The 27924-nt window shown below is 40.0% G+C and overlaps 1 protein-coding gene across 4 annotated transcripts in view; it reads left to right on the top strand.

Moving 5' to 3' along the window:
* SYNE1 (spectrin repeat containing nuclear envelope protein 1) overlaps positions 1-27924 on the top strand; it is a 444246-nt gene that overhangs the window by 403439 nt on the left and 12883 nt on the right. For 3 of the 4 annotated variants that reach the window (XM_045865766.2, XM_064598230.1, XM_045865765.3), the window contains 11 exons: positions 8829-9016; positions 10866-11016; positions 13769-13951; positions 14213-14350; positions 15761-15952; positions 16812-17145; positions 19322-19390; positions 21156-21298; positions 22954-23080; positions 24120-24331; positions 26717-26917. In XM_045865766.2, the coding sequence (XP_045721722.2) occupies positions 8829-9016; positions 10866-11016; positions 13769-13951; positions 14213-14350; positions 15761-15952; positions 16812-17145; positions 19322-19390; positions 21156-21298; positions 22954-23080; positions 24120-24331; positions 26717-26917 (1938 nt within the window). The remainder of the gene's footprint in view (positions 1-8828; positions 9017-10865; positions 11017-13768; positions 13952-14212; positions 14351-15760; positions 15953-16811; positions 17146-19321; positions 19391-21155; positions 21299-22953; positions 23081-24119; positions 24332-26716; positions 26918-27924) is intronic. The other variant, XM_064598231.1, reaches the window with a different exon arrangement.

Genomic DNA, 27924 nt, shown 5'->3' with positions numbered 1-27924 from the left:
TAAAGTCCCCCACAAAAAATAAAGAAAATAGAGAGTAAGAAATTATCAATGTCGTAATGTAAAAACAAGCTGAAAAATGTGTAAAGTTGACCCTTGAACAATATAGGTTTGAACTGTGTGGGTCCACTTATTTGTGGACTTTTTATGCAACAAAATATGCAGTACTGTAGATTATTTTCCCTTCCTTATTATTTTCTTTTCTCTAGCTTGCTTTATTGTAAGAATAGAGTACATAATACATATACCCTACAAATTATTTGTTATTGGATTATTTATGTTTTTGGTAAGGCTTCTTCTGGTCAGCACTTGGCTATTAGTAGTTAAGTTTTGGGGGAGTCAAATGTTATATGTAGATTTTCAACTGTGTGCAGGGTTGGCGATCCCAAACCCCACTTTGTTCATGGGTCAATTGTACTTCTAGAGCACAAGTCCTACGAATGCCCAGGAAAATTAAAAACAAAGCAAAGCCATTATAAAATTACAGAACACGGGAGACAAAGAGAAGATCTTGAAGGTTTCCAAGATGGAAAAGTCTGGTTTCTCCAAAATAAGGATGAAAGCTAAAAGATAATGACACAATGCCATCAAAAAGCTGGGAAGATTATTTATAATTTATGACACTATACCTGCCATTTAATATATAAAATACTTACTTCCTAGTGCATACATTCTCAGGAAGCTTATGAAAGATAGATTGCATATACTAAAATGAGAAGAAAAGTAATATTCAACACAAGAGAGAGAAGCCAATGCCCAGGATGGATGGTGAGGGACTGTCCCAGATACCAGCTGCCCGCAGCCTGGAGCATCACTGTTCAGATTGGAGTAGGGAGTTGGGTGCTCTGGGAGGGATGTCTCCAAGGAATAAGACAGTCGAACTTGATTACCAGATTACCTGATTACTTGATTACCTTGATTACCTTAACCATACTGGAAGGAGTTTATTAACTCCATAGAGAAAGGATAGAAGCTAGGAATAGTCATGTTTTAAAGAGAGGGAGAGAGCTACTGATTCCATATAACACAAAAAGTTATATAAGAAAAGAAATATAACCATAGATAGTTTGTTGCTTAGATACAAAAAATATTAAGTAACCATATTAAATGACCAAAATCATGCAAACAATCATAATCTCTTCAGCTATAAGATGTGCTGAAACAGTAACTGGAGCCACATTGAGTCAGGTAGAAGTTTATTCCGTGTCTACTGTAGAAGCATAGATAATGTCTAAAATTTAAAAATCAAGAACTAGCAACATAAACATGCCACTTAGAAATACAGAAGTTAAAACCAAAGACAGAGCTACAAGAGATGGAAATGGTTACTTCTGGAAAATGAGAATCAGGAGTGAAAAGGGAAGCTTAGCAGTAATTTTTGACTTGTTAATGTATTAATATTTGTTCATTCTGCCTTTTAATTCAATTTTAAGTTAAAGTTGAAAAAAACAACAACTGTATACCAGTGGTTAAAAGTAAGGACTCCCTGGGTTCAAATCTGAGCTTCGCCACTTTTCTGCATGACCTGAATAATGAACTATTTTAACCCTTGTGTATATAGAATGCTGATAATCAGAGTACATGGCTCACAGTGTTATTATAAAAATTAATGTGAAAAACACTTAGCACAGCACCTAGCACAAAGTGGGTGCTTAGTAAATTTTATTTCAATCCTATCATATTCACCACAGTTTCCTTTGTGGCAAATGTTTAACCATGATGCTGTAAAAATTATAGCATTTGGGATCCATGTTGTAAAAAACAGATAAATAGTAATCTGTCTCCAAAGGGGAAAATTCTCTTAAATATTTAAAAAAAGATTAAACTCATAAGAAATACATTTTCTTCTATTCCCCTCCCTGGAGTTTCTGTATGTTTCTCTTGCCAATGTACGTACTTAATTGGGCAGAAATATACATAGACTTGAGATGGCTTCAGAGGACATCTTGTCAAATTTCTCTGTGTTATAAATGAAGAAGTATAAATTCAGAGACCCTATGTGTCAATTCAGGACCATTACTGATGGAGGTTAAAGCTGAGACTAAACTCTTTATCTGTAATAGAGTACTTACCCATAATTATAACCCCCCCTCAGGCTTATTTAACAAAAACTTTTGAGCAGATGTACAAGGGGTCTTTTCTCTGATATTTACTGTGGGAACCTGGCTGAGCTCCTGGAGGTAAATTTCACAAAATTGTGCAGCCCCCTCCAATGACTGGATCCTCTGGAATTTTTAACTCAATTGTCTGTACTGAGCCTCCAGCAATCCATCAGTTACAGTTCTGGTTTTTATACCCTGGCTGTGAATATCTGCTCTGGGGTAGATCCAAAAGTATGTGGAGGAATCACATCATCAAGATGGCCATATAGGTTATTTCTGACTTAAGTCCCCCTCCCAGAAAGACCAACAAGCAACCATCTATAGACAAGGCACCATTGTAAAACTCCCCAAACCAAAGGGTAAGGATGAAGCACCAGCCTGGACCCCAGAGACCAGGAAGGACCACATTAAAAGGGTAAGAGGTGTAGTCACACTCTGACTGCATTATCCTTCCTGGCTGGCACGGAGCTGCACCAAGAGGGCACCACTTGGCCAGTATAGGTATCTGGCTCCCCCGGCTTCCCCATCCTTCCCAGGAGGCCCACTTGGGTCTCAACTCATGGGAACCACTAAGGGAACTTCTGATGCTTGATTACTGGGGAGCATTTAGTGAGGGAGAAGGGGGCTGAGGCTTACCGCTACCAGCAAATCGTATTCCTGTTTGCAGCTGCACCCAAGCAGAGATCCCAGCCTGCATCTCTGCCCATCAGCAGAGCCCAGCCACTGGCCCTATCTGACCTGGGAGTTCACTTGGCAGTTCTGCCTGATTTTGGTCCCCATACAATGGGCCATACTGACCTTGGAGCCCTTTCTACCATCTGACCTGGGCAGGGAAGCCAATTCCTAGCCAATTCCAACAGCTGAGCATAGCCTTCATCCTTTCCCACCAGGAGGCCTGGCTAGAGAACCCAAGCAACCACGGAACCATCCAACAGCCCTGCTCGAGCAAGGGGCCAAGCCAGCAGCCCTACCCAACTGCTGAGCATAGCCTCTGGCCCTACATAATCAGAGAGTCTGGATAGTGACCCTGGACAAGCTCAGAGCTCAACCTACAGCCTCGCCCAGCCACAGAACCCAGCCTACAACCTTAGCTAGCCATGGAGCCCAGATGACAAACCCACTTAGCAATAGAATCCAGCCTATGGCCTTGTCTGATTGCAGAACACAGCCTTCAACCTTATTCAGACAGTGACCCCAACCAATCACCAAGCATAGCCTGTGATTCCACATGACAAGAAAGCCTGGACTGTGACCCAGCTCAACCATGGAGCATAGTCTCTAGTTCTACACCCTTTCGGATACAGCTGGAGGTCCCTCCTTATCAGAGAGCCTAGCCAGTGACCTTGCCCAGTAAGGTAGCACAGCCAGCAGCCCACCTGATGGCAAAGCCCAGACTATCACCTCACCCAGTTCCAGGGCACAGCCCGCAGCCCTGCACAATCAAAGAGCCAGCCTGAGACCGAGTCCGACTGCAAAGCCCTGCGCGTGGCACTACCTGAACACAGAGTTCAGCCAGTAGCACCATCTAGTCTAAGATCACAGCCTACTCTCCAACCTAACCAGAAGTGGTTGCAGAGCTCAACCTTAGCCCTACCCAATCACAGAGTCCAGCCAGTGGCACTGCCCTGTCAGGGAGCATAGCCTGGGACCTCACCCAACCAGAGCTGATTGCAGAGCCTGGTCAGTGGCACTCCACCCCCTACCTCAGATCATGGAGCATTTTCCAGGATAGGTTATATGTTAGGCCACAAAACAAGTCTCAACAAATTCAAGAAAATATAAATTATATCAAGGATCTTTTCCGATCATAATGATGTGAAACTAGAAATCAGTTAACAGGAAGAAAGCTAGAAAATTCACAAATACATGAAATTAAACAACACTCCTGAGCAAAGAAGAAAACAAACAGAAAATAAAAAATATTTTGAGACAAACAAAAAAAAAAAGAAACACAACATACCAAAACTTAAGGGGTGCAGCAAAAGCAGTTCTAAGAGGGAAACTTAGAGTGATAAATGCATACATGAAGAAAAAGAATCTCAAATAAACAACATAATTTTTCACCTCTCAAAAAACTAGGAAAGAAGAACAAACTAAACCCAAAACTGACAGAAGAAAGGAAATAATAAAGATTAGAGCAGAAATAAATGAAATAGAGAATAGGAAAACAATATAAAAGATTAACAGCACTGAGCTGGTTCTTTGAAATGATAAACAAAATTGACAAACCTTTAGCTAGACTAACCAAGAAAAACAAAGAAGGGCACCTGGATGGCTCAGTCAGTTAGGCATCTGACTCTTGATTTCGGCTCAGGTCATGATCTCAGGTTTATGAGATCAAGCCCTGTGTCAAGCTCTGTGCTCAGCAAGGAGTCTGCTTGAGATTTTCTCTCCCTCTCCCTCTGCCCCTCCCACTCATGTATGTGCTTACTCTCTCTCTCTCTCAAATAAATAAATCTTAAAAAAAAGAGAGAACCCAAATAAATAAAAATTATAAATGAAAGTGGAGACATTACAAGAAATACAAAGGATCATAATAACATACTATGAAGAAATGGATAAACGTCTAGAAACATGCAACCTACCAAGACTGAATTTGGAAGAAGTAGAAAATATGAACAGACCAATAATGAGTAAAGAGGCCGAATCAGTAATCGAAACCCTCCCAACAAAGAAAAGTCCAGCACCAGATGGTTTCACAGGTGAAATCTACCAAACATTTAAAGCCAGTTCTCACTCCTCTAAAAAATTGAGGAGAAGGAAACACTCTCAAACTCATTTTATAAGGCAAGAAATACTAAAGCCAGGTAAGGACACCACAAGAGGAGAAAACTATAGGCCAATACTCATGATAAATATAGATGTAAAAATTCTCAATAGAGTACTAGCAAACCAAATTCAACAGCACATTAAAAGGATCATACACCATGATTTAGTTGGATTCATCCCTGGCATGCAAGAATGATTCAACATATGCATATAAAAATAAATATGATATATTACATTACTAGAATGAAATATAAAAATAATATCTCAATAGATACAGAAAAAAACATTTCACAAAATTCAAAGGATAAAAACTCTCAACCAAGTGGGTATATAAAAGAAATGTACCTCAACATAATAAAGGCTATATGACATCATACTCAATGGTGAAAGGCTGAAAGCTTCTCCTCTAAGATTTAAAACAAGACAGGGATGCCCACTCTCACCAGGCCTATTCAGCATAATATTCAAAATCCTACTAGAGAGTAATCAGGCAAGAAAAAAAAATAAAGGGCATCTAAATCAGAAAGGATGATATAAAATTCTTTGTTTGTAGATGACATAATCTTACCTATAGAAAATCCTAAAGATTCCACCAAAAAACTGTTAGAACTTATAAATTCAGTAAAGTTGCAGGACAAAAATATTAACATACAAAAACCAGTTGCATTTCTATACACTAACAATGAACTATCTGAAAAAAAAAACCAAACAATTCCTTTAGAATAACATCAAAAACAACAAAATACTTAGGAATAAATTTAACCAAGGAGCTAAAAGATCTCTACACTGAAAACTATAAGACTCGGATGAAAGACATTGAAGAAGACACAAATGGAATGATAGCCCACATTTATAGATTAGAAGAATTAATATTGTTAAAATGAGCATACAACCAAAGCTATCCATAGATTGAATACAATCCCTATCAAGATTCCAATTGCACTTTTTACAGATATAGAAAAACAATTCTAAAATTTGTATGGAACCACAAAAGACCCCAGATAGCTGAAGCAATCCTGAGAAAGAACAAAGCTGGAGTTATCACACTTCTTGATTTCAAACTATGATACAAAGCTGTAGTGATCAAAACTGTATGATGCTGGCATAAAAACAGACACATAGACCAGTGGAACAGAATGAGAGCCCAGAAATACACCCATGCATATATGGTCAACTAATATTTGACAGGGGAGCCAAGAATACCCACTGGGAAGAGGATAGTCTCTTCAAAAAATGATGTTGGAAACACTGGACATTCACATGCAAAAGAGTGAAACTGGTCCCCTATTTTACAACACTTAACAAAAATTAACTCAAAATAATGTATTAAAGGCTTAAATATAAGACCTGAAACCATAAAACTCCTAGAAGAAAACGTAGGGAAAAAGCTTGTTGACATTGATCTTGGTGATGATTTTTTAGACATAACACCAAAAGTACAACCACCAAAACCAAAAATAAACAAGTTGGATTAAATGAAACTAAAAAGCTTCTGCAAAGCAAAAGTAATGATTAATGAAATGAAAAGGCAACCTCTGGAATGGGAGAAAATATTTGCAAACCACAAATCTGATAGGGTTAATATCCAAAATATATAAGTAACTCCTACCACTCGATAGCAAAAAACCCCAAATAATCCAATTTAAAGAATGGGAAAGAGACCTGAGTAGACATTTTTTCCAAAGGAGATATTAAAATTGCCAATAGGTACATGAAAAGATGCTCAACATTACTAATCATGATGGAAATGCAAATCAAAACCACAATGAGATATGACCTCACACGTGTTAGAATGGCTATTACCAAAAAAGACAAAAGATAACAAATACTGGCAAGGATGTAGAGAAAGCAGAACCCTCATGCACTATTGGTGAGAATGTAAATTTGTATCATCACTATGGAAAACATTATGGATGTTTCTCAAAAAATTAAAAATAGAAATACCGTATTATCTAGGAATTCCACTTCTGGGTAGGTTTCAGAAAGAAATGAAATTACTATCTTGAAGAGGTATCTCCACCCCCCACGTTCACTGAAGCATTATTTACAACAGTGAATACATGGAAACAACCTAAGTATCCATCAATAGATAAAAGGATAAGGAAAATGTGGTATATATACACAATGGAATATTATTCAGCCATAAGAAAGGAAATACTGCCATTTCCAACAAAATGGATGAATCTTAAAGTCATTATGCTAAGTGAAATAAGTCAGACAGACAAAGACAAATGTTGTACAATCTCACTTATATGTGGGCTCTAAAAAAAAAAAAACTGAACTCATAGAAACAGTAGATGAGTGGTTGCCAGAGATGGGGGTGATGGTGAGGGAAATGGATGAAGGTGGTGAAAGGCTATAAACTTCCGGTTATAAGGTGAACATGTTCTAGAAATGTAATGTTCAGCATGGTGACTATAGTTAACGATCCTGTGTTGCATATTTGGAAGTTGCTAAGAGAGTAGATCTCAACACACACACACACACACGCGCACACACACACACATGCATATTGTAACTATGTGAGGTGATGTTAAACTTATTGTGGTAATCATTTCACAATATATTCAGACATCAGATCATCACATTGTTCATCTTAAATTTATGCAGTGTTGTTATATGTCAATTATATCTCAATAAAGCTGGAAGAAAACCTTTTGAGTACTTGGGGAAAATTAAATCAAAATGCTATAACTTTTTAAAATGCATTGATTATGTTCATGTACCTAACACTACTTCCAAATGTATATCCTTGTACAAAAGGCACTTTAAGACCTAGAATTTACCTAATGATCTCATTCACAGATGTCTCTGTCTTCATCTTTGAGCAAATATTGAGTTCAATTTTGTATTTTTTAGACCAGCAGTTCTTATGATAAGTTCCACATAACTGAAAGAGGTTACACAAGAGATATGAAAGGACTGTTTAGTGAAATAGAAATATTTTTTATAGAATCTATCTTCTTTTGTCTATTTCATAAAATCTCCAAATATTAATCAAAGATACTTATTGCATTTGACAATAAGCTGATGTTTGCATGGAAGACATTGAAACATGGTGTTAAAGAGAAAAATAGGAGGAAGAACACACACACAAAAATATAAATTTCAGCTATTTGAGTAAGTTGAGGAATTATCTTTAGAACAAGAGAAAAGCTAGGCACATCCAAGAATTGTTTTAAAGACAAGGAAAATACATTAAGGACCTTGATGAATAGGGCAAAAAAAATACCAGTAGCCTCTCTTAATAATGAAATTCCTTGAACAAATTGAGTTAAAAGCTCAATAGAAAAAATAACGTACATTTTGCATTTACATTTTATGCAGTTAATATGAAGACTCTACATGGTGTGATACTGGGGGAATCCAGTGCCTTATTTATCATCATCATCTCTCTATTTCTGTCATACCTTTAAAATTGGTCACTGGGGAAGCTGTTGATGTTATGATGTCATATATGATAGAGAACCTAGGTCTTTTAAACCCTGGTACTTTTTAATGATGGCAGAACTAACTGTTTAAGCAGTTTGCAGAACTTTGGAAATGAAATCCCAGTTCTTAAGTGCCAGCTATTAACAAGAGCACATGTATTCCTTTGACTGACTGATTGATCAGTGGATCGAAATGGAAGTGATGTATCTATAGAGTAGAGTCTGGGGCAAGATTTATTCTTCAACCACTACAAAAGCTAATTTTACTCTTAATGTAATTAATGTAGTGTATTTCATTTGTTCCATTTATATTTTGGCATAGCTCACATAGCCAAAATATCTCTAGCTTCATCTTCTCCCGTTTTTGAGCTTGCCATATTTCATAGCAACGCTGAAGAAACCTCATGCATTCAAGGAAAGGAGATACTTGTCAAGGGTTTGCCTCACCATTTCTTAGTCAGCGAAGCCTGTTGCAGTTTCTCTCATCTGCATCCAAGTATTTGAATAAAGCAGGTCTCATTCCCCACAGGAGCTTCAGAGAGACATCGAGAAACACAGCACGGGCGTGGCCTCCGTCCTCAACCTGTGTGAGGTCCTGCTGCATGACTGCGACGCCTGCGCCACAGATGCGGAGTGTGACTCCATCCAGCAGGCGACGCGGAACCTGGACCGGCGGTGGAGAAACATCTGCGCCATGTCCATGGAAAGGAGGCTCAAGTAAGCAGCGAGGTTCAAAGAGCTGGGAAAGAGGAAGGACCCAAAAGAGAGAGAGAAAAAACAAAACACAACAGCAACAGCTACTACCCAGGGCATCCACTGTTTACTGTTTCCTTTTGGTTGCAGGGTGCAAAAGGAGCTCTGGTGTCCCAAACTTGCCATCCACATTTAGTTGGGAAAATAAATAAGCATAAAGGTCATACGGTAGCTCCCCGCCGCCCCCACCATAGTGGCCCAACACTAGTCACACACCTACATCATTCATGTAGTATCATCCATCACATAGGCATTTGATCATCTCACATCATCACAAGAAAGGCGAATGCAGGGACGCCCGGGGGGCTCAGTCAGGTAAGCGTCAGCCTTGGGCTCAGGTCACGATCGCAGGGTCCTGGGATGGAGTTCCACGGCCTGTCGTCGGGCTCCCTGCTCCGTGGGGAGTCTGCTTCTCTCTCTCCCTCTGCCTGCCACTCCCCCTGCTTGTGCTCTCTCTCTCTCTCTCTCTCAAATAAATAAAATCTTTAAAAAAATTTTTTTAAATAAAAACATTTTTAAAAGAATGGTGAATGCAGTACAGTAAGATATTTTGAGAGAGACCACATTCATATAAGTTTTATTACAGTATACTATTATAATTCTATTTTATTATTGGTTATTGTTGTTAATCTCTTACTGTGCTTAATTTATAAATTAAACTTTATCATACCCATGTCTAGGATAAAACATAGTATATATACGGGTTCAGTACTGTCCACAGTTTCAGGCATCTACTGGGAATCTTGGAACAGATCCCTCACAGATGGGGGGGGGGTCTACTATATATAAATATACTGTATACAAATATAATATACTGTAATGTGGGGGCACCTGGGTGGCTCAGTTGTTAAGCGTCTGCCTTCGGCTCAGGTCATGATCCCAGGGTCCTGGGATCGAGCCCCGCATCAGGCTCCCTGCTCGGCGGGAAGCCTGCTTCTCCCTCTCCCTCTCCTCCTGCTTGTGTTCCCTCTCTCACTGTCTCTCTCTCTCTGTCAAATAAATAAATAAAATATTTTTTAAAAAAAGATAAAAAAAAATAAAAAAAAACAAATATAATATACTGTAATGTATAAAAGAATTATACCTGACCTAACAGTTTAAATATAATTCAGAAAAATAAAAATATGCCCTTGCTGAATAAGTATATTGTTATAGAACTAGCAGAGTGAAAAGTAATATTATTTTATTTAAAATGAAATAATAAAACAAAGACCTTATCCTTGTTTAGAAAAACCCTTTGAAATTCAAGACATAAAAAATAGTGATGGGTTAGAAAATAATCATAACTATTTACAGCATACAATCCTTTGTAGTGTTTGGAGAACTCTTGAAAGGTTAATATTTGTCTTCCTGTGATAGGTTAATTTTGATGAGGGTGAATTTGACGTTGGACTTCCATGCATCTTGAGACCTTCGTTCTATTTCAGTGGCACATGAGTGTGGCATGAGTGTGCCCCCCAAACCCGGCGTTGCGCTTCTGAGCTCCCTCCCACGTGTACAGAACAGTTCACGTTACAGAACAGTTGTGCTTGTAATACACAATTTGACTTATTCCAAAAACCAAAAGCAAACAAACAAACAAACAAAACCCCCAGAACTCACAGCTGTTTCATTTTAGCCCAGACAGTTGTCTCTTCATCTCTGTGCTCACACTTGGCTGACAGCACCCGGATTGTTTGGCACAAGAGTTGCTTGTTTGGGCACTCTTAATCCCGTTGCAGGCATCAGGGTTCTGGAGCATAAACAGTCTCAAACAATCGGATCCTGCTTTTTTTTTTTTTTTTTTTTTTTCTTTTTTCATTTTCTGTCTCAGAATTGAAGAGACGTGGCGGTTGTGGCAGAAGTTTCTGGATGATTATTCTCGTTTTGAAGATTGGCTCAAGATTTCAGAAAGGACAGCTGCCTTCCCAAGCTCTTCCGGGGTGCTCTATACAGTTGCCAAGGAAGAACTAAAGAAATTTGAGGTGACTTATAATTCCAAATATTTGATCCTTAATGCGCCATATATGAGCATAGCCAGTTAATGTGTCTCAAGACATAAAGTGACTGTTCACTTGCATAGTATTTGTTGAAACAGTTGGGTGGTGACTTTGTGGTCATCTTTATTACTGCCCCACAGGTAGGCAAAGAAGCGGGAGGAAAGAGGTTTTTACGTTAAGATTCTCAAGAATTACAAATAAAGTCATATTGGCAAGAAATTCTCTTACAAAGCATAAATCATGATTCCCGAAAAAATGTTGGCATTCTTTTTAACTTCATAATTCTTTATCATCAACTATCTAAGATGAAAATATGATGTTTCATACTATCAAAATCTCTCTTCCAAATATATATTCTTGATCTGTATCTAATTAGAGAATAGGCATATGTATTTTTACATCATTGATAAAGTAGAGTTGGCTCCAGAATTAAATAACACTTTAATCATAAGCCACTTCTAATTAATAACGAAAAGCAGTGCCATTCTTGAGTCGCCAAGACTTTTCAGTTACAGAGACAAAAAATAGCTGCACCGACTCCAGTGTCTGGCCTGCTTGTGCGATCCTGAGTCCGCTCTGTCCCCGCAGGATGATACAACCCTAACAGCCACTCATTTTCACGGAGGACCTGACATAGCCTAAAGTTCACCATGTTTTCATTTGAAGTTTCTTTTTCCATCAGTTCCCCCTGACAGGCAGATATGTGCCTGTAGATATTGACAGCAAAGTCCCGATGCATGCATCTTACAAAAATCATTCTTGGTTGCGAATTCTGCCCGAGATCCCTGAGATGCTTAAAGATAAGATTAAATTTCCAACCAAATCCAACTGAATTTATTTTTACCTTGTAATGTCAGTTTACGTGGCATTTACTGAAGCCCTATTAGAGTAAATACAAAGGTTGGTTTTTGTGCTTGTGGGATTTAAAATCAAGGAGTCCTAGATGAGCAACTACAGCAATTTATAAAAATGCTCAAATGCTATGTAAAGTAAATAAGAGTTATTCTGATGTCCAAATATGGATTTATGCATAACTCTGCCACCAAATTCCAGGAAAATAATTTCATATCTAAAATGTTTTCCCATAGAAAATTTCTCGTGAAAAGCCACAGTGGGCTGTACAGTAGAGTTCAGGTCCTCCCGGCATGAACCAGTGCCAGGGAGGTATTCATGTACTCCATCTCACTACGCTCTGCTTCATAAAGATTAAACCTTCTATAATTGGCTTATACTACAAAGCAGATTATGCACGGTCCTTTTTGGTGCTATTTTAGACTCTCAGATTTTATGGCAAAAGTTAGCCATGTGGTTAGCTTCTATAATAATTAATGTTCTTTCTTAAGAAACAAATAAATTAAAAAAAAAAAAAAACACCAAATGTTGTTTGAGGACAGTCTTTTCCTGTTCAAATGCATGAAAATTTGGGATGGATCTGGGTACCTGCCCCGGGGTACCTACCATCATTCCAGTGGGAGAACGCATTCTGTGACTCCCAGTAATGGCAAAGCTGAACTTTTCTTATTGCTTCATTTTCTGGGGAGTAATTTAAATTGTCTTATAGAATAGGAGATTAGACTTACTAAGACAAAGTCTCTGAAAGCAACTCTCAGAAGGAAAGCCGTATCAGAGGCACAGATGTGGTAGCAAGTAAACAGTGGATTGGACCAAAGGAAGCGGAATTTTGTGATTTAGATGAGTACAGATCACTTGATAGTACAGTTTTCTGTCCAATGTCAGGATCAATGTCAGTCATAAATCATATACATGAGTTTGAAAAAAACTTCATTTTATTTTGGCTAATTGATTCTTACGGTAGAACTATGCTATATTGCAGAGAGAAAGAAGAGTATTTTATTTCAGAAACTCGAAAGTGTACATAGGGTAACCTTAAAAATAAATAGATACAAGTGAATTGGACTATGTTTTAATCATTTAAAAACTATTCATCATTAAAAGTGATGGTATAGTTATGAAATTTGCCCAAAGTATGTGACCTGGGCCAAGAATGGAATACGATTGATAGAACATGGTAGAAATAAAAGATTGCAAAAGAAAAAAAATAAATAAATAGACACTACCATGTAAGCTGGTGCATCAGCTCTAAAATGTTTTGTAAAAACTGAGTAATTCATGGGAACAACAAAAAAGAAACCGTGTGTGTTCCAAACTTTCCTCTATTTAAGGTTACTTGTATTTTACTAAACTGCTTTTCTTAAAAGTTAATAATAGCTTGCATTTAGACAACTTCTGCAAAAAGGGGGTTTAATTATTTTAATGGACCTCAGAATTAAAGAAGTTTCTGGATTTTTAGGAGGTTACATCTTTCACAGATAGTTCTTTTCTCAGTATTGACATCAGAAATTTCTGAACCTTTCAGACTCACATTTCAGCACACATAAATATTTGTGTAATCAGTTTGTTTCATGGGAAATTTTTTTTGGACTGTTCAGTATTTTGAAAACTATAACATAGGAACATGTGTATATTATACATGTATATGTATTTGTGTATATATATATATATATATATAGTTATTCCTATTTACCAATTTCTCTCATATTTTTGTTTGATCTATGCCCTGTCCTTTAGCCCCACTGATCCCATTACTCTGGTTTAATAAGGGGAAATAAACCCTCCTTAGAAATTGTCCTTTCCCTCTCACTGTAGGATGAGGCCAGTGCCCTTGCTGAGAGCCCTTCACCGATCCCCTCACTGACATGCTTCTCTGCGGTCTTAGGCTTTCCAGCGACAGGTGCACGAGAGCCTCACCCAGCTGGAACTGATCAACAAGCAGTACCGTCGCCTGGCCAGAGAGAACCGCACCGATTCCGCCTGTAGCCTAAAGCAGATGGTTCACGACGGCAACCAGAGATGGGACAACCTACAAAAGCGTGTCACCTCCATCTTGCGCAGACTCAAGGTCTTTATTATGCCTCCTCTGTCACTTAGAGACCCAGAGGACAGGATTGGGCCATGCGAACATATTCAGACATAATCTCAGTGATTTTTATAAGATTGGGATAGCAAGTGTGGTTTATAGGGTAATTTATATGGTAAAGGATTACAGAGTTCTCATTGTTTGTTGAGAAAGTGACTTTCCAGAAGAACGTTGGAATTGGCAGTGTCATCTCCATATGTGCATGTGGATTTTAGTTTTTTATCATTTTCTTTTCACATCCAGCATTTCATTGGCCAGCGTGAGGAATTTGAGACTGCTCGGGACAGCATTCTGGTGTGGCTGACAGAGATGGATCTACAGCTCACTAATATTGAGCATTTTTCTGAGTGCGATGTTCAAGCTAAAATAAAGCAACTCAAGGTAAGATGGTAGTGATTTTTCAAATTGCGAAGAAGAGGCGAAGAGGAAGGGATTTGTAGATCCTTTTGTAAAGAACAAAGTAAAGAACTCATTTGAAAAAGTTAGTTCTCGATTAAAAAAAATTCAGAAAATACAAAATGTATTAAAAATGAAATAAAGAACATTACCCAGAGATAACTACCATTCATTAGTCTATATACTTTTAATTATTAACTGCATTGCCAGGGTGTTAGGAATCTTGTTTTTTGGCTGGTTGTTTTTTTTTTTTCCTGCTTTGTTTCTAGCACCTTCAAATAGTTCATTTGACTTCCATGTTCCAACTTGCTCATGTTGGGATTTCATTCCACATATCCCACATCCTTAGATGCCAAGTTAATTTTTAAGCATATTTGATATGTTTCACCGTGCAGTTCCAATGCAGTGGCTAATTAAAAATTTAAATAGTGATACGCATTAGATATAAGGAGTCCCTAAAAGGAAGAGTGTTTTAACAACTTGAGTATTATGCAAGAATAAATTCTCAGGATGACAAAAATCATAGATTCTCATAGATTCTCAGGATGAAAAAATCGGAAAGTAGCGAGCCCTGATAGCCCCACCCCTTCCCCACTGACTCCTCTGAGTCATTTCACAGACAAACCAATATTTAAAACCTTCAACAAGAAATTTCTACCAAGTGGTAGTTGACTCTTTTTAGACTCTGGCAGGGTCGCAGAGCTCACCACCATGCTCCCTTCTCCCAGCAGCCTTTTCCTTAGTGGGTAATTTCAGCTTTTACAGAGTTTATTCTTATATTGAATTAAAATTTGTCCCTGAAATCTGTCCCCACTAGCTTAACTCTTTTCAACTTTGTAGAATGAGTCTAAATAACCCCCCCAAATTCCTTGTTGTTCAGATAATTATAATCTTTTCTGATTATGTCCTGAACCGATAAAAGAATCATCTGAGAAGAATTTGTGACATTATCATTTGGATGGTTTCTCTTAGTCATGTTTGACGTATGATCAGAAGATCTAAAATTAAAATATTTAATTAACTCTCTAAAATGTTAAATTTATTTCAGTGGCACTATATTGCTTACCATTGCTTTTCATTAGGGATAATGAGTGCTATCAACTTTGTGATGGGTTAAAATGTTTTTTCCTGTGATTCTCTACCCACACCGTCTGTGGCAGTAAATTTCATTAGCCAAAGGCGCCTTTCTGGTCATGGAATTCTGACGACTCCATTTCTGATTCCTGTTCTGATTTAAAATTTTTATATTTGACTTTAGAAAGTAATAGCTTCTTGGCTTGTCACTGTGTATGGTAAATTCAATATCCCCTGCCTGGTTTTTCTAAATATATATCTTGTAATTATTTCATGTCACTGTGAACAATAAAAAACTTACACAAGATTTGTGTTCCCCAGGCCTTCCAGCAGGAAATTTCACTAAACCACAATAAGATTGAGCAGATAATTGCCCAAGGAGAACAGCTTATAGAAAAGAGTGAGCCGTTGGATGCAGCCGTCATCGAGGAAGAGCTGGATGAACTCCGGCGTTACTGTCAGGAGGTCTTCGGGCGCGTGGAAAGATACCATAAGAAACTGATTCGCCTGCCTGTATGTGATCTGTTGGGTTTTTTTTTTTTTTTTTTCATTGTTACTAAGTCTAAAGAGAATTAGTTACACGGGGTTAGGTAGCATTGGACAGTGGGTTCCAATCTGAGCTCTGACATGTGTTGGCTACATAACCTTGGGCATGTTACTTCACGTCTCTTGCCTTGGTGTCCTCAACTGGTTTAATACTACTACCTCCCTTGTAGACAGGATTGCTTCGGGTATGAAACAAGTTTAATATATATGTAAAAACCTCAGAGAATACTGGCACATATCTTCTATGGAAGATAAAGACGCTTCTAGAAGAAATAAGGAGATGAAAGTGAGCAAATAGTTGCTCAATTGATGAATTTGTTTAGTTGAATTTTTTTTTTTCTCTTCCACTTTCCTAATTGCTACCATAATCACATCACAAAATGTTATTAGGATGTTTGGAATATTCTTTGATAAAATATATTTTGCATCTGGGATATAAGGTAAAAGAGGACCAGGTAAAGTTTCATTCGTAACCCCCTTTTGTTCCTGAAATGTGCCATTGTGTAACTATTGTATTGCAGGCACGCTACTAGGCTGTCTTTATTTATATTACCTTATTTTATCTTAATTATTTGAAGTATGTTTTAATATTCTTTCCATTCACCAGTGATAAAAACTGGAGCTTTGGTAGATTATAAGACATTTTTAAAAGTGGTCAGAGGATCCCTACTTATTTGATGATAGGAAGTTATAAATTACCCCCACTGAGGTAGGAATATGGCCCAGATAAGCTCGAACACTGAGATTTGGTGAGAGGCAGAACAAGAAGTGGTAAGGGCATCATCTGACCACTGCGGTGATGGAGTTGGCTTGACTACATTTCTAGCTCCCAGATGATGAGCATGACCTCTCTGACCGGGAGCTGGAGCTGGATGACTCTGCAGCTCTCTCGGACCTCCACTGGCGTGACACCTCTGTGGACGGCGTGCTTTCCCCCCAGCCTTCCTCCAACCCCTCCCTCTCACTCGCCCAGCCCCTGCGGAGCGAGCGGTCCGGACGAGACACCCCTGCCAGTGTGGACTCCATCCCCCTGGAGTGGGACCATGACTATGACCTCAGTCGTGACCTGGAGTCTGCTGTGTCCAGAGCTCTGCCCTCTGAGGATGAAGAGGGTCAGGATGATAAAGATTTCTACCTCAGAGGAGCTGTTGGCTTATCAGGTAGGAAAGAGCTCTTCCAATAGGCCAAATTGAAAGAAAATAAAAAGGACTGAATATTGTATTTGAAATGTGTAAACTAAGCAGACTCCTCTTCTTCCTTTCTCCATTAGAATAAATTGCACATAATAGAATAATTGGGTATTAATGTGATTATCAAATCAAAAATTGGCATGACCATTGGTTTATCCCACATACACTTACATTCTTACTATGTGACAAGCACTGTATAAGTATTAGGAACACATGGTTCCTTTTGTTCTCAAAGAGCTTACACTCTAGTGTGGAACACAGACAGATAAGCAACAGCTCTGTGAAACGTTGGTGCTACAATGTAATGTACACAGGGTGGTACAGAAACACAGCCAAGGGTTGACTAACCAGAGCTTTGAGGAAAGGCGTTAGGGAGAAGACTCTTGAGCTGAGACCCAAAGGATAAATGGCAGTCAGTTAGATAGACACAGTGAAGTTCAGAGGAAGAGAGGAGAGGGTGCCCACCCAGCTTTATGATCAGCCACAGAGCTTTTGGTCACCCGAAGTTCATCCAGAATGACAAGGCTGTAGACTGAGAGACACAGAGTGGACAAAGAGGAGGTGGAAAGGCAAACCAGGACCTGGTCAAATAGCAGCCTACTTGCCGTGGAAGGGTATTCTCTCCTGAAGGGCACCACAGCAGATCTCTAAGCAGGAGTTGACATGATCAGATACATACTTTCAACAGAACCTGTCTCAATACTATATGGAAGGGATCCATTGGAGAAAAGCTCAGATGGAAACATTTTATGATCAAGGATGGAGAGATGATGGTGGCCTGAACTAAGGAACAACACTGGGGATGGAGAGAATGGAAGAGAAGTGACAAATCATGACAAGTCTCCTCCTTAAGTGATGGTTGATTGAACTGGGATTGAGCTGACTTTCAGACTTGGGTATCTTGGTGAAAGGTACAGGTAGACTGAGGCCCTGAGGACCACAAGAGGGAGAGAGTGTTGTGGGTGTCTGTGGGCCAGGGGGCAGGGCAGCAAGAAGGGGGGAGGTAATGATTCAGTTGTGTACACCCTGAATTCGAGATACTATAGAATATATAAATGGAATACCCAGCAGTAGTTGCATGGGTCTGAAGTTCTAGAACTAGAAATGCAGATTAGGTGGCTATCCACATATACATGGTAATTGTCCCTGAAGGAAGAGAGGAAATCACCCGGGAAAAATGTATAAAGCAAAACAGGAAAGACAAAACCGTAAGAAACACATATAGTGAAGGGGTGGACAGAGAAAGAGGAACATTGTAGGAAGGTGAGTAAAAATGGAAGAAAAAATCAGAGGCCAATTCACAGCACTTATAAATGTGTCTCACACATTCTCCAGAAGGCCGTCTCTGCTTGTCTCTGATGGTTCCCATTTGGATTCCCAAGGGTATGACACTATCTAAAAAGAAAATGATTTCCCTCATTTCTATTTTGTTTTTACAGTAGGCCTAATAGGCATTTCTTATCTATAGCAGTGCTCTCCGGTATGTAGCCATCAGCCACATGTGACTGAACATATTGAGCCCTGAAATGTGACCTTGCAAAATCGAGCTTTGCTGTGTCAAATGTACTTATGTGAATTCACAAGTTTTGAAGACTTAGCACAAAGAAAGGATGTAAAATAGTAATAATATTTATGGTGATTACACATCATAATTCAGATATATTGGTTTAGCAAAGTAAAGCACTAAAATTATTTTCATCTGTTTCTTGTTACTTTTCTTAATGTGGCTCTTAGAACCATTAAAATGACATGTGTAGCTCCCTTCATTTCTACTGGACAGAAATCTGCTGCTCTAGAATCTGTCTGGATTGAAATCTCAGTTCTGCCAATTACTACCTGTTGAAACTTGGATAGGTCATTTAATTCCTCTGGATCTCAGCTTTCTTATCAATAAAATGGGAATAAGACTTCCATGCACCCTGTAGGGTTTCTTCAAAGATAAATGAGTGCTTAGAACGGTGCTTGGCTCATAAAACATTCTCAGTGTGAGCTCTGATGGTTTATTTCAGGAAACCTTTGGTGAGCACGCTCACACTCCTCTGTATATTCCTCTGCCTGTCTAGAGCGACTAACCTTTTTTCCCCAGGAAAGTTAATTCCCGCCACAAGGAATCTAGCTGTCAACTTAGACTGTGCTCTTTTTGCAGATGTAATGATCCCCGAAAGTCCTGAGGCCTATGTAAAACTCACAGAAAGTGCAATCAGAAATACCTCTGGTAGGCACAAAAAGCCAAAGCAATCCTCCTCCGCCTGACCTGTAACAAGCTTCCTCTCTGGGCACATCTGTTGTCCCTCTCACAGCTCTGTGGCACCCAGCATGTTAAGGAACCACCTCTTTCTCTTACTGCTGCAGTAGAAACAAACAAAACCCCATTCTGTTGATCAACACCAAGAGTAAGATTTTAGTAATCAAGTTCAGTGAAACGACTTCTCAGCTTGTTAAATGGGAATGAGTCTCATTAGGTATAGACCTATGATGAAAATGGGAGATGGAAGTGCTAGTCTTCAGCATCTGTGCCCTGCTTGAGGGTGGCCGTACTGATTTCGTGACTTCCAGGACTCGTAGACTTACCTGTGCCTCGGCGGTCGGGGCTCAGGGCTCCCGGCCTGCAAACGTGACCTCAGGCCCATCATTCATCCTCCTGATCTCAAGGGCCACATATAAGATCAGGGGTGAGACCAGATATCTGGCTCTAAAAAAAATCGTAATTGACCTTAATAAGTCTTACCCCATAAAATAAAGAAAGGAAAATGGAACCAGTTTTGTTTAATGTTGCACTAGATAAACTATAGGTCAGCATAGCTGAGCATTTTGGGGGAAGGTGGAGAGAATAGGGTTTGAACACAATGATGCAATAGTGAATTGCAAAGGTGTAAGTTTACACTTAGTTTTTTTAAAGATTTTTATTTATTTATTTGAGAGAGAGAGAGAGCACATGAGAGCGGGGAGGGGCAGAGGGAGAAGCAGACTCCCTGCCGAGCAGGGAGCCCGATGCGGAACTCGATCCCGGGACTCCAGGATCATGACCTGAGCCGAAGGCAGTCGCCCAACCAACTGAGCCACCCAGGCGCCCTACACTTAGTTTTTGAAGCAAAGTAGCATTGCTGAAATGGTGACTTCCTCAGTGATACCCAGTGAGAGACCTCTTTCCAGGTGTATTTAGAAGGCCTTTTTTCAAAAAAAATTAATAAAGCTTACTAATATATGTTCTGCTTTCACCCTGCGTTAGCTTCACTCTGACAATCAATGTTCTTGTTCAGTTCAAAAATCATAACACACGCACGCACACACACATTTTGCACACACACACATCACACTTTGAAAGGCGATGAGCCAGAAGTTCCAGGCTCTAAGAGAACGCTTAGATGCAAATGCTAAAATCTTAGCTTTCTCCTGGTTTTGGTTTGGGTTTTAAACAAAAGCAAGCCTTTGGTAGTTTGGTGTCTCTACCCATATGTAACCTGAACTAGTCTCTTGGTTAACTTGAAGTCATACCTTAAGCAAATGATGCAGCCCCAGGGTGACTGTCTTCTATGAGCACTAGCTTCTATTGAGATGCAGAAGGAAAACAGAGGGTTATATCTTTTTCTGCTTAATAAGTGCCTGCAGAGGGAATATGAGAAATAGCTGCATCTTGGTTTGGAGGGAGCAAAAGGCACCACCCTAGGCTTTTGGAGAGGCCTCCCACAGCTTACAATATGTAGTTTTTCAGGGAATCAGCTGGAAGCAGAGCAGACACACAGTCTGTTAGAGCCCCCTGCAGAGCCCTTTTGCAGTATCTGGCCTGCTAGGACTCTGAGCCAACCACATTCATTGATTGGTCTGGTCCTTGAACTTCTAACTCACCAGCACATTAGTACTAAATTTGCTTTGTAATGACGCACACATAGGCCCTTTCTGTACCACCTTAGCCGAAGTAATTTCTCAAACTTCTCCTTGAATGTCAAGCGTGTTAAAGATTCTTGTGGTTGACACTGTAGGAGCTCCCAGTGCCTTCGAGTCGCAGATCCGACAACTGGACAGAGCCTTGGATGAGAGCCGTTTTCAGATGCAGCAAACTGAAAATATTATCCGCAGCAAAACTCCCACGGGACCGGAGCTAGACTCCAGCTACAGAGGCTATGTGAGTATCCTGACCCTTGTGATGCCAGCAGGCACCTGGGAATCATAACTGTGTGACAAAGAACAGTCTGTCTGCGGCCCAGGGCTCTCTGAGCTATCGAAGCACCACGCTGTCCTTGAGCTCATGGGCTCGGGTGTACAAAACGAAGCCACGCTAGCAGGCTACCTTTTGAGTAAAACGGGCCCATGCTCAGATGCACTGACCTACTGCAGTGACCAACCTGTTCCTTTACATGGAGAACTCCGTGAGATCCATTTAATTGAAAGCAACAAAGTGCTTTGGCTCTCAAAAGTGATTAGGCATTTTCCAAACTCAGCTAATAATTTTGGGGCCAGCAGATTTAGCTGATAGATTACTAACATGGAATATACTAAGCATGCAACAACCCCTTTTCTGGGGTTTATTGATTCACTTACTGGCTTTAGGAATATTTTTATCCTCTGTTATCAGTATGCTCATTCTGGAGAAAACAAATCTGACTAACAAGAGGGATTTGAAGAAAAGATGGCCAAAGATTGTATATATTACTAACTTCTGTTTTCAAAATTCCTACCTAATAAAGTATATACTGAGTTTATTTGCTCTGCTCAAGTTACTGACCAAATAATTTTTCCTGGAGAACTGCCCATTTTCCTACACATACTTAAGAAAGAGAATTTAAAAGTAAATCTCTTCCATGGCTCATACTTTCTTTTCACACCCAAAAGACTGCCTAGTAAAAGGAAAGAAAAATTAATTTCCCTAAGTCTAATGACAATGTACTGATTTTTGAAACCAGAGAAGAGAATTGTTGTAGTTTATATATGCTGATATTAATGTCCTCACAATTACAGAAGAGTAATCAATCAATCATGAGTTTATTTCCTGTTTAGTTTGGCCCGTTATACCAACTTCTGTTATAGTGAAACTTATTTTTTTTTAAATATAATAAGATTTCATGGTGACCATGCTGACATCACTGAGATTGTACTCTGTCTCAGTCAAAAACAGTCAAACGTCATAGCAGTGTGATTTGTTAAAGGCTTTGAGACGTAACTTTATGGTTAGTAGAGCAAGAGTTCTTTGAATGCTGTGCATGACATTAAACTTGGAGTTGGAATGTTTTCCTTTGATGTTAGAATTTATTCCCTTAACACCTATTAAACATTGCTTAAATTTTCTTATGAAACAGCTGGCTTTAATAGTACTTTCTGCTTTTAAGTATTTTAATTATTTAATGCAAAAAAAATGTTCCTTTGAGATTTGTGGTAATATTATTGTTCCCACATTTCAGTTTAAGAAAGAAGAAGCAAGTTGCCAAAAATTATATATTGTATTGCCAGCTGAGGGCTCTGAGTTTTAAATCCCAGATCGGTTTTTAGTCTAAAACAGACAGAGATGTAAAAGAAATTCTGAGGGATTCTCATGCAAAACCCAGTATGCGAAGCATATCTTCAAGGCACTGTTCTGCATGTCTATGAATGTGTCCTGTGTTGCAGGAACGTGTTTTTGAACTTGATTTTTTTGTTTTTAGCAGATTTTTTTTCTTCCACAGAGCAGTAAAACACAGCCACTGTCCTTTTTAAGGAACTAGAAGGATCTTCTCCCCCAGAAACTCTTGCACTTGTGAGAATCTGAGAATTCTGTGACAGGGCCTGTTTTCTGTGTCTCAACAGATGAAATTGCTGAGTGAGTGCAGCGGAAGTATAGACTCGGTGAAGAGACTAGAACACAAACTGAAGGAGGAAGAAGAGAATTTCCCCGGCTTTGTTAACCTGAATACAACGGAAACCCAAACAGCTGGTGAGTGAGTGGTGCTCAGGTCAGGAAAGAGGGAAATAGAAGATCCTGAAGCCCCTTGTTGCCCCTGTGTTACCCTGTGCTGCTCATCTCACTCTACACGATTCTCCCCTGAGAGCTTTTCTCCATGTTACGATGATCTCCTGACAGAGGAGGGTAGGGAACACATCCCGTTTATTTTAATGCACTCTCTCTAACATTTTTTTTTAAAGATTTTATTTATTTATTTGACAGAGAGATAGAGAGAGAGCACAAGTAGGCAGAGTGGAAGGCAGTGGGAGAGGGAGAAGCAGGCTTCCCACCGAGCAGGGAGCCTGATGCGGAGCTTGATCCCAGGACCCTGGGATCATGACCTGAGCCGAAGGCAGATGCTTAACTGACTGAGCCGCCCAGGTGCCCCTCTCTCTAACATCTCTTGTCTGGCATTTTATTTTATTTTATTTTATTTTATTTTATTTTATTTTGTTTTATTTTTAAAGCTTTATTTATTTGAGAGAGAGAGAGAAAGAGTGTGAGTAGGGGGGAAGGGGCGGAGGAAGAGGGAGAGAGAATCTCAAGCAGACTCCACACTGAGCGTGGAGCCCAACGCGGGGCTCGATCTCACAACGCTGAGATCATGACCTGAGCTGAAACCAAGAGTCAGCGCTTAACCGACAGAGCCACCCAGGTGCCCCTCATCTGGCATTTTCTATATGTGCTCTCCAAGTTCTGTTGCAAAAAGAAACCAATTGAATATCATCTTCATGCACTTTACTGCTTATTACTTCATAAAGCTCTTTATGGTATTAAATCCTATGTAGTTTTTGTGGGATTTTTTGCCCCATTATCATTAAAAATGCGGATAGGATAAACACAGCCATTATACTGTTTTGTTTGGGTTTTTGTTTTGTTTTTACAGCTGACAATAACAGAAGCGCCTGCTAGAATTACTTTTCTTTCTGTTGTTATTTATACATAGCCACCGATGTATCTTTGAAGCATTTCCCAAACACCCTGCGTGGAGAAACGCAGCTCGCTCATCTGTGTGTGTTGGGTCCTGCAGGTGTGATTGACCGGTGGGAACTCATCCAGGCCCAGGCCCTGAGCAAGGAGCTGAGAATGAAACAGAACCTCCAGAAGTGGCAGCAGTTCCGCGCGGACCTGAACAACATCTGGACGTGGCTGGGGGAGACGGAACAGGGGCTGGAGCAGCTGCGGCGCCTGGAGCTCAGCACTGACATCCAGGCTATCGAGCTCCAAATAAAAAAGCTCAAGGTAGCTGCCCTCAGCCTTTCCCACGGGGGCCAGACAGAGAACTGCCCCGTGGACTGCCTGGCCCGACGAAACCACTAGCTCTAGCTGGTCCATTTTCACCCAGCTGCAGGGAAGTTGTCAACAGAAATGAACACGAATGCCCAACCGTCCCAAATCAGTATTTATAGAACAGGTTTGGAAGGGCAGAAAGATGGACCACGTCATAGAACCAGCCCCCGTATAAATAATCATGTATGATTTAATGACTTAGTTCTTAAGGAATGACTAATATTAAAAGTTCATGAAACATCCAGGGACCTCTGGGACCTGTTTACCCTCTTTTAAGGGAAATGCAGAAATGACCAAGCTCCTGCAAGTCTGTATCTAGAGCTAGAGAGGTTTCCTCTCCAAGATTGTGTCTCTCTGACTTTGTAGAGACGTAGTGGAATTGTTTGACATTCTGGAAAGAGCAGAACATCTGAAATAGATTATAGTAGTAAAAGAAGCAATATGCAGTGTAATAAATACAACAAAATAAAACTGTGGAGTAATTATGGTAAAACACCTGGCATGTGCACTTGATTTTGGCCTGGATGGGTGTCCGTCTGCACAGGATAATGTCCTCTAACTCCATCTCCAGGTCTTAACACTCCTCCTTAGCACAGTTCTTGAAATGCATTACTCTGTGGAGACTTTTGTAAGCATACTCTGGATTGAGAGCCCAGTTTGTTTTTAATAGCTCCTTCAGTCCTTTCTTTTTGTTTGGAGAACATCAAGATGTGCTCTTCCTCAGAATGGAGCTACCTAGGCTCTCCGGGCTCAAGGGTTAAGTGTGCTGCATTTGTGTCTCGGGTTTTGTGTATGTTATTTATTTTGGGGTGATGTTTTGGTGGCTTGTTTTGTTTGTTGCTTGTTTTAAATTTGCAGAGAAATGAGTCTTCCCCACTGTTGCTCAGATTTCTTCTTATAGAATAACTTCTGCACTAGCCCCATCAATTTCTGGATGAGGCATCAGATGGGAGATGCAATTTATATTATCTGGATTATAAAATGCTTTTTTCTCTAACGTACCTAAATTATTTTATTTCCTCTCTGGGAAAATGTAAGGCAGTGTGTATGATGACCAAACTCCTTAAAAAGTTGATAAAGCAAATGTTGGCCGGAGTCTGAGACCTAAGTGAGATTAGGGTGGGAAAAGGAGACCTTGAAATTCAGCCTGTGTGATAAGAAAAAGCCACCCTCTTGTGTGCCTTCCCCAGTCCTTCCTGTCTGTTTCCTGAATATAAGTCTGTATCTTTCCACAGTATCTCTTGATCTTATAATATCTCTGTGGTCAAATCTATATTACTGCATTTTAAGAATCTGTTGGAAAGTGAAAAATTAAGACAAGCTGGAAACATAACAGAAATGTTGAGAACTTAGAAGAAAATGTAGCGTGGGTAGATGTGATTTGCAGGATCACTGACCCTAAACTAATCTGGGGATGTTTAAACAGTACCCAAATATTGAATCATTAGTGCATAATCATGTGCTGCACAAGTTGTTGGAATAGTCCTAGATTTGTGGGAAATGCATAAAGCAAAAATCAAGTTACCTAGTTTTTTGTGAAATCAATGTGAATTGGTTAGCTGTTGAAATACCCAATCCATTCTCTTCACCATCACAAGAATGTGGCCTATGACATTGGCAGGGTTCTCCCCTTGTGGGCCACTAACTCTCTGTGCCTCCCGAGTCCAAACAGCTAGAGGCTGAGGCCTGGGAATCTGCCTTCTTAGCAAGTTTCCCATTTCATTCTTCTGCACACAACTTTAAGTCCCATTGGTCTAGTGATGAGATTCTTACACTAGAACATCTCCTGCTGCCCATCTGGGTTTGTTTTGTTTTATTGTTGTTGAACTCCTGTGCTTGGGTTGAGTTCATCAGACTCCTTAGTTGGGTGCACAGGGTCATCAGCGCTTCCTGCAAAGTTCCTCTTAATTTTATTTATCCTATTCCACCACTGTTTTCTAATTTCCATTCCTGAAACCCGTGGCAACCATTCTTAAATACTGAATGAGTATTCATTCATATATGCATAAAAAATGTGGATTTGTATGTGTGCACGTGCCTTTTAAATCACATAAATGCTCTCATGTTATACACATTGTTCTGTTTCTGACTCTTTCACTCTACACCATATTTTAAAACCTATTCGAGTTGTCAGGTGTACATCAAATCCATTTCCTTTAACTGCAGTGTGGCCCTCAGTGGTGTGCATCACTGTCTTTTATCTAGCCATTCGGTTAAGGCCAGTTTTACTGAATGGATCTTTTAATTTGGGTGAAGCATTTCCTAAGATCTTAAACTATGCTCTAAATGTTTTTATTATTATTTTCTTTCTTTGGTTGTTCTCCTTTTTCTTTGTAGGAGCTCCAGAAAGCTGTGGACCACCGGAAAGCCATCATCCTTTCCATCAACCTGTGCAGCTCTGAGTTCACCCAGCCTGGCAGTGAGAAAAGCCAAGATCTGCAAGATCGCTTGTCCCAGATGAACGGGCGCTGGGACCGTGTGTGCTCACTGCTGGAAGAGTGGCGGGGCCTGCTCCAGGATGCACTGATGCAGTGTCAGGTTTGTGGGAGTCAGACATTTCCAGTGTAGCTGAGTCTGGGACTTGATTTATTAAGGTCACTTCGAGGGATGCAATCGCGCCCCAAAGCCAGGATTTGAATGAGATAACATTGTGCCCAAACTATTCATTATGCTGGAGAATCTGTACATCTGGACCCCGTCTTTTATCCAGCTAACTGGACTATTCCCACAAGTTTATCTCAGCCCCAACTCATTCATTCATTCAACAGATATTTACTGAGCATGTTGGCAGACATTTCCTGAACATGAAAGTGAGCATTACAAATATTTACTCATCCATTTGACCACAATTATTTGATGAGTGCCCACTCTCTGATAGATATTATGTAGAGCAGTCAGGATACAACAAAGCCTCTACTTTTGTTGGGGAAGAAAAACAGTAAAAATGCAAGTAATTGCTGGGACACCTGGGTGGCTCAGTCAGTTGGGCGTCTGCCTTCAGCTCAGGTCATGATCCTGGGGTCCTGGGATCGAGCTCCGCATTGGGCTCCTTGCTCAGAGGGGAGCCTGCTCCTCCCTCTGCTTGCCGTTCCTCCTGCTTGTGCTCTCTCTCTCACACAAATAAATACATTAAAAAATGCAAGTAATTGCTTAACTAAGATGCTTACAAGTGTGGATGATAAGAGTAACTGAGAAAAGCCACTTTGGAATAGAGGTCAGGGAATTTCTATGAATCTTTGAGCTGACACTGGAGGAATATTGCCAGACAGAGCCAATGGGATGTCCCAGAAACAGGAAAGGGCTTAGTGTCTTTAAGCTCAGAAAAGAGGCCAGTGGGATCAGAATGTAGTCAGAGAGGCAGGGATAAGAAAGATCACGGAGATGCTTAGCAACCAGATCATGCAGGGTCTTGTAGGTCCTGATGAGGAGCAGATTGTATTCTGAGCACAGTGTAAACCTGCTTCCCAGGTTTGCATGTGCCCCAAGAATACCTTGAAAGCAGGTATGCAAGCTGTTGTCTCACCCCTGCACCCCCTCCTAGCCCT

The sequence above is a fragment of the Mirounga angustirostris genome, unplaced genomic scaffold (assembly GCF_029215605.1).
Source record: "Mirounga angustirostris isolate CCGP_5_RB_7025 unplaced genomic scaffold, mMirAng1.0.hap1 SCAF_8, whole genome shotgun sequence".
Lineage (NCBI taxonomy): Eukaryota > Metazoa > Chordata > Mammalia > Carnivora > Phocidae > Mirounga > Mirounga angustirostris.
Note: the sequence above shows the minus strand (reverse complement) of the source record. Positions and strands in the feature narration are given on the sequence as shown.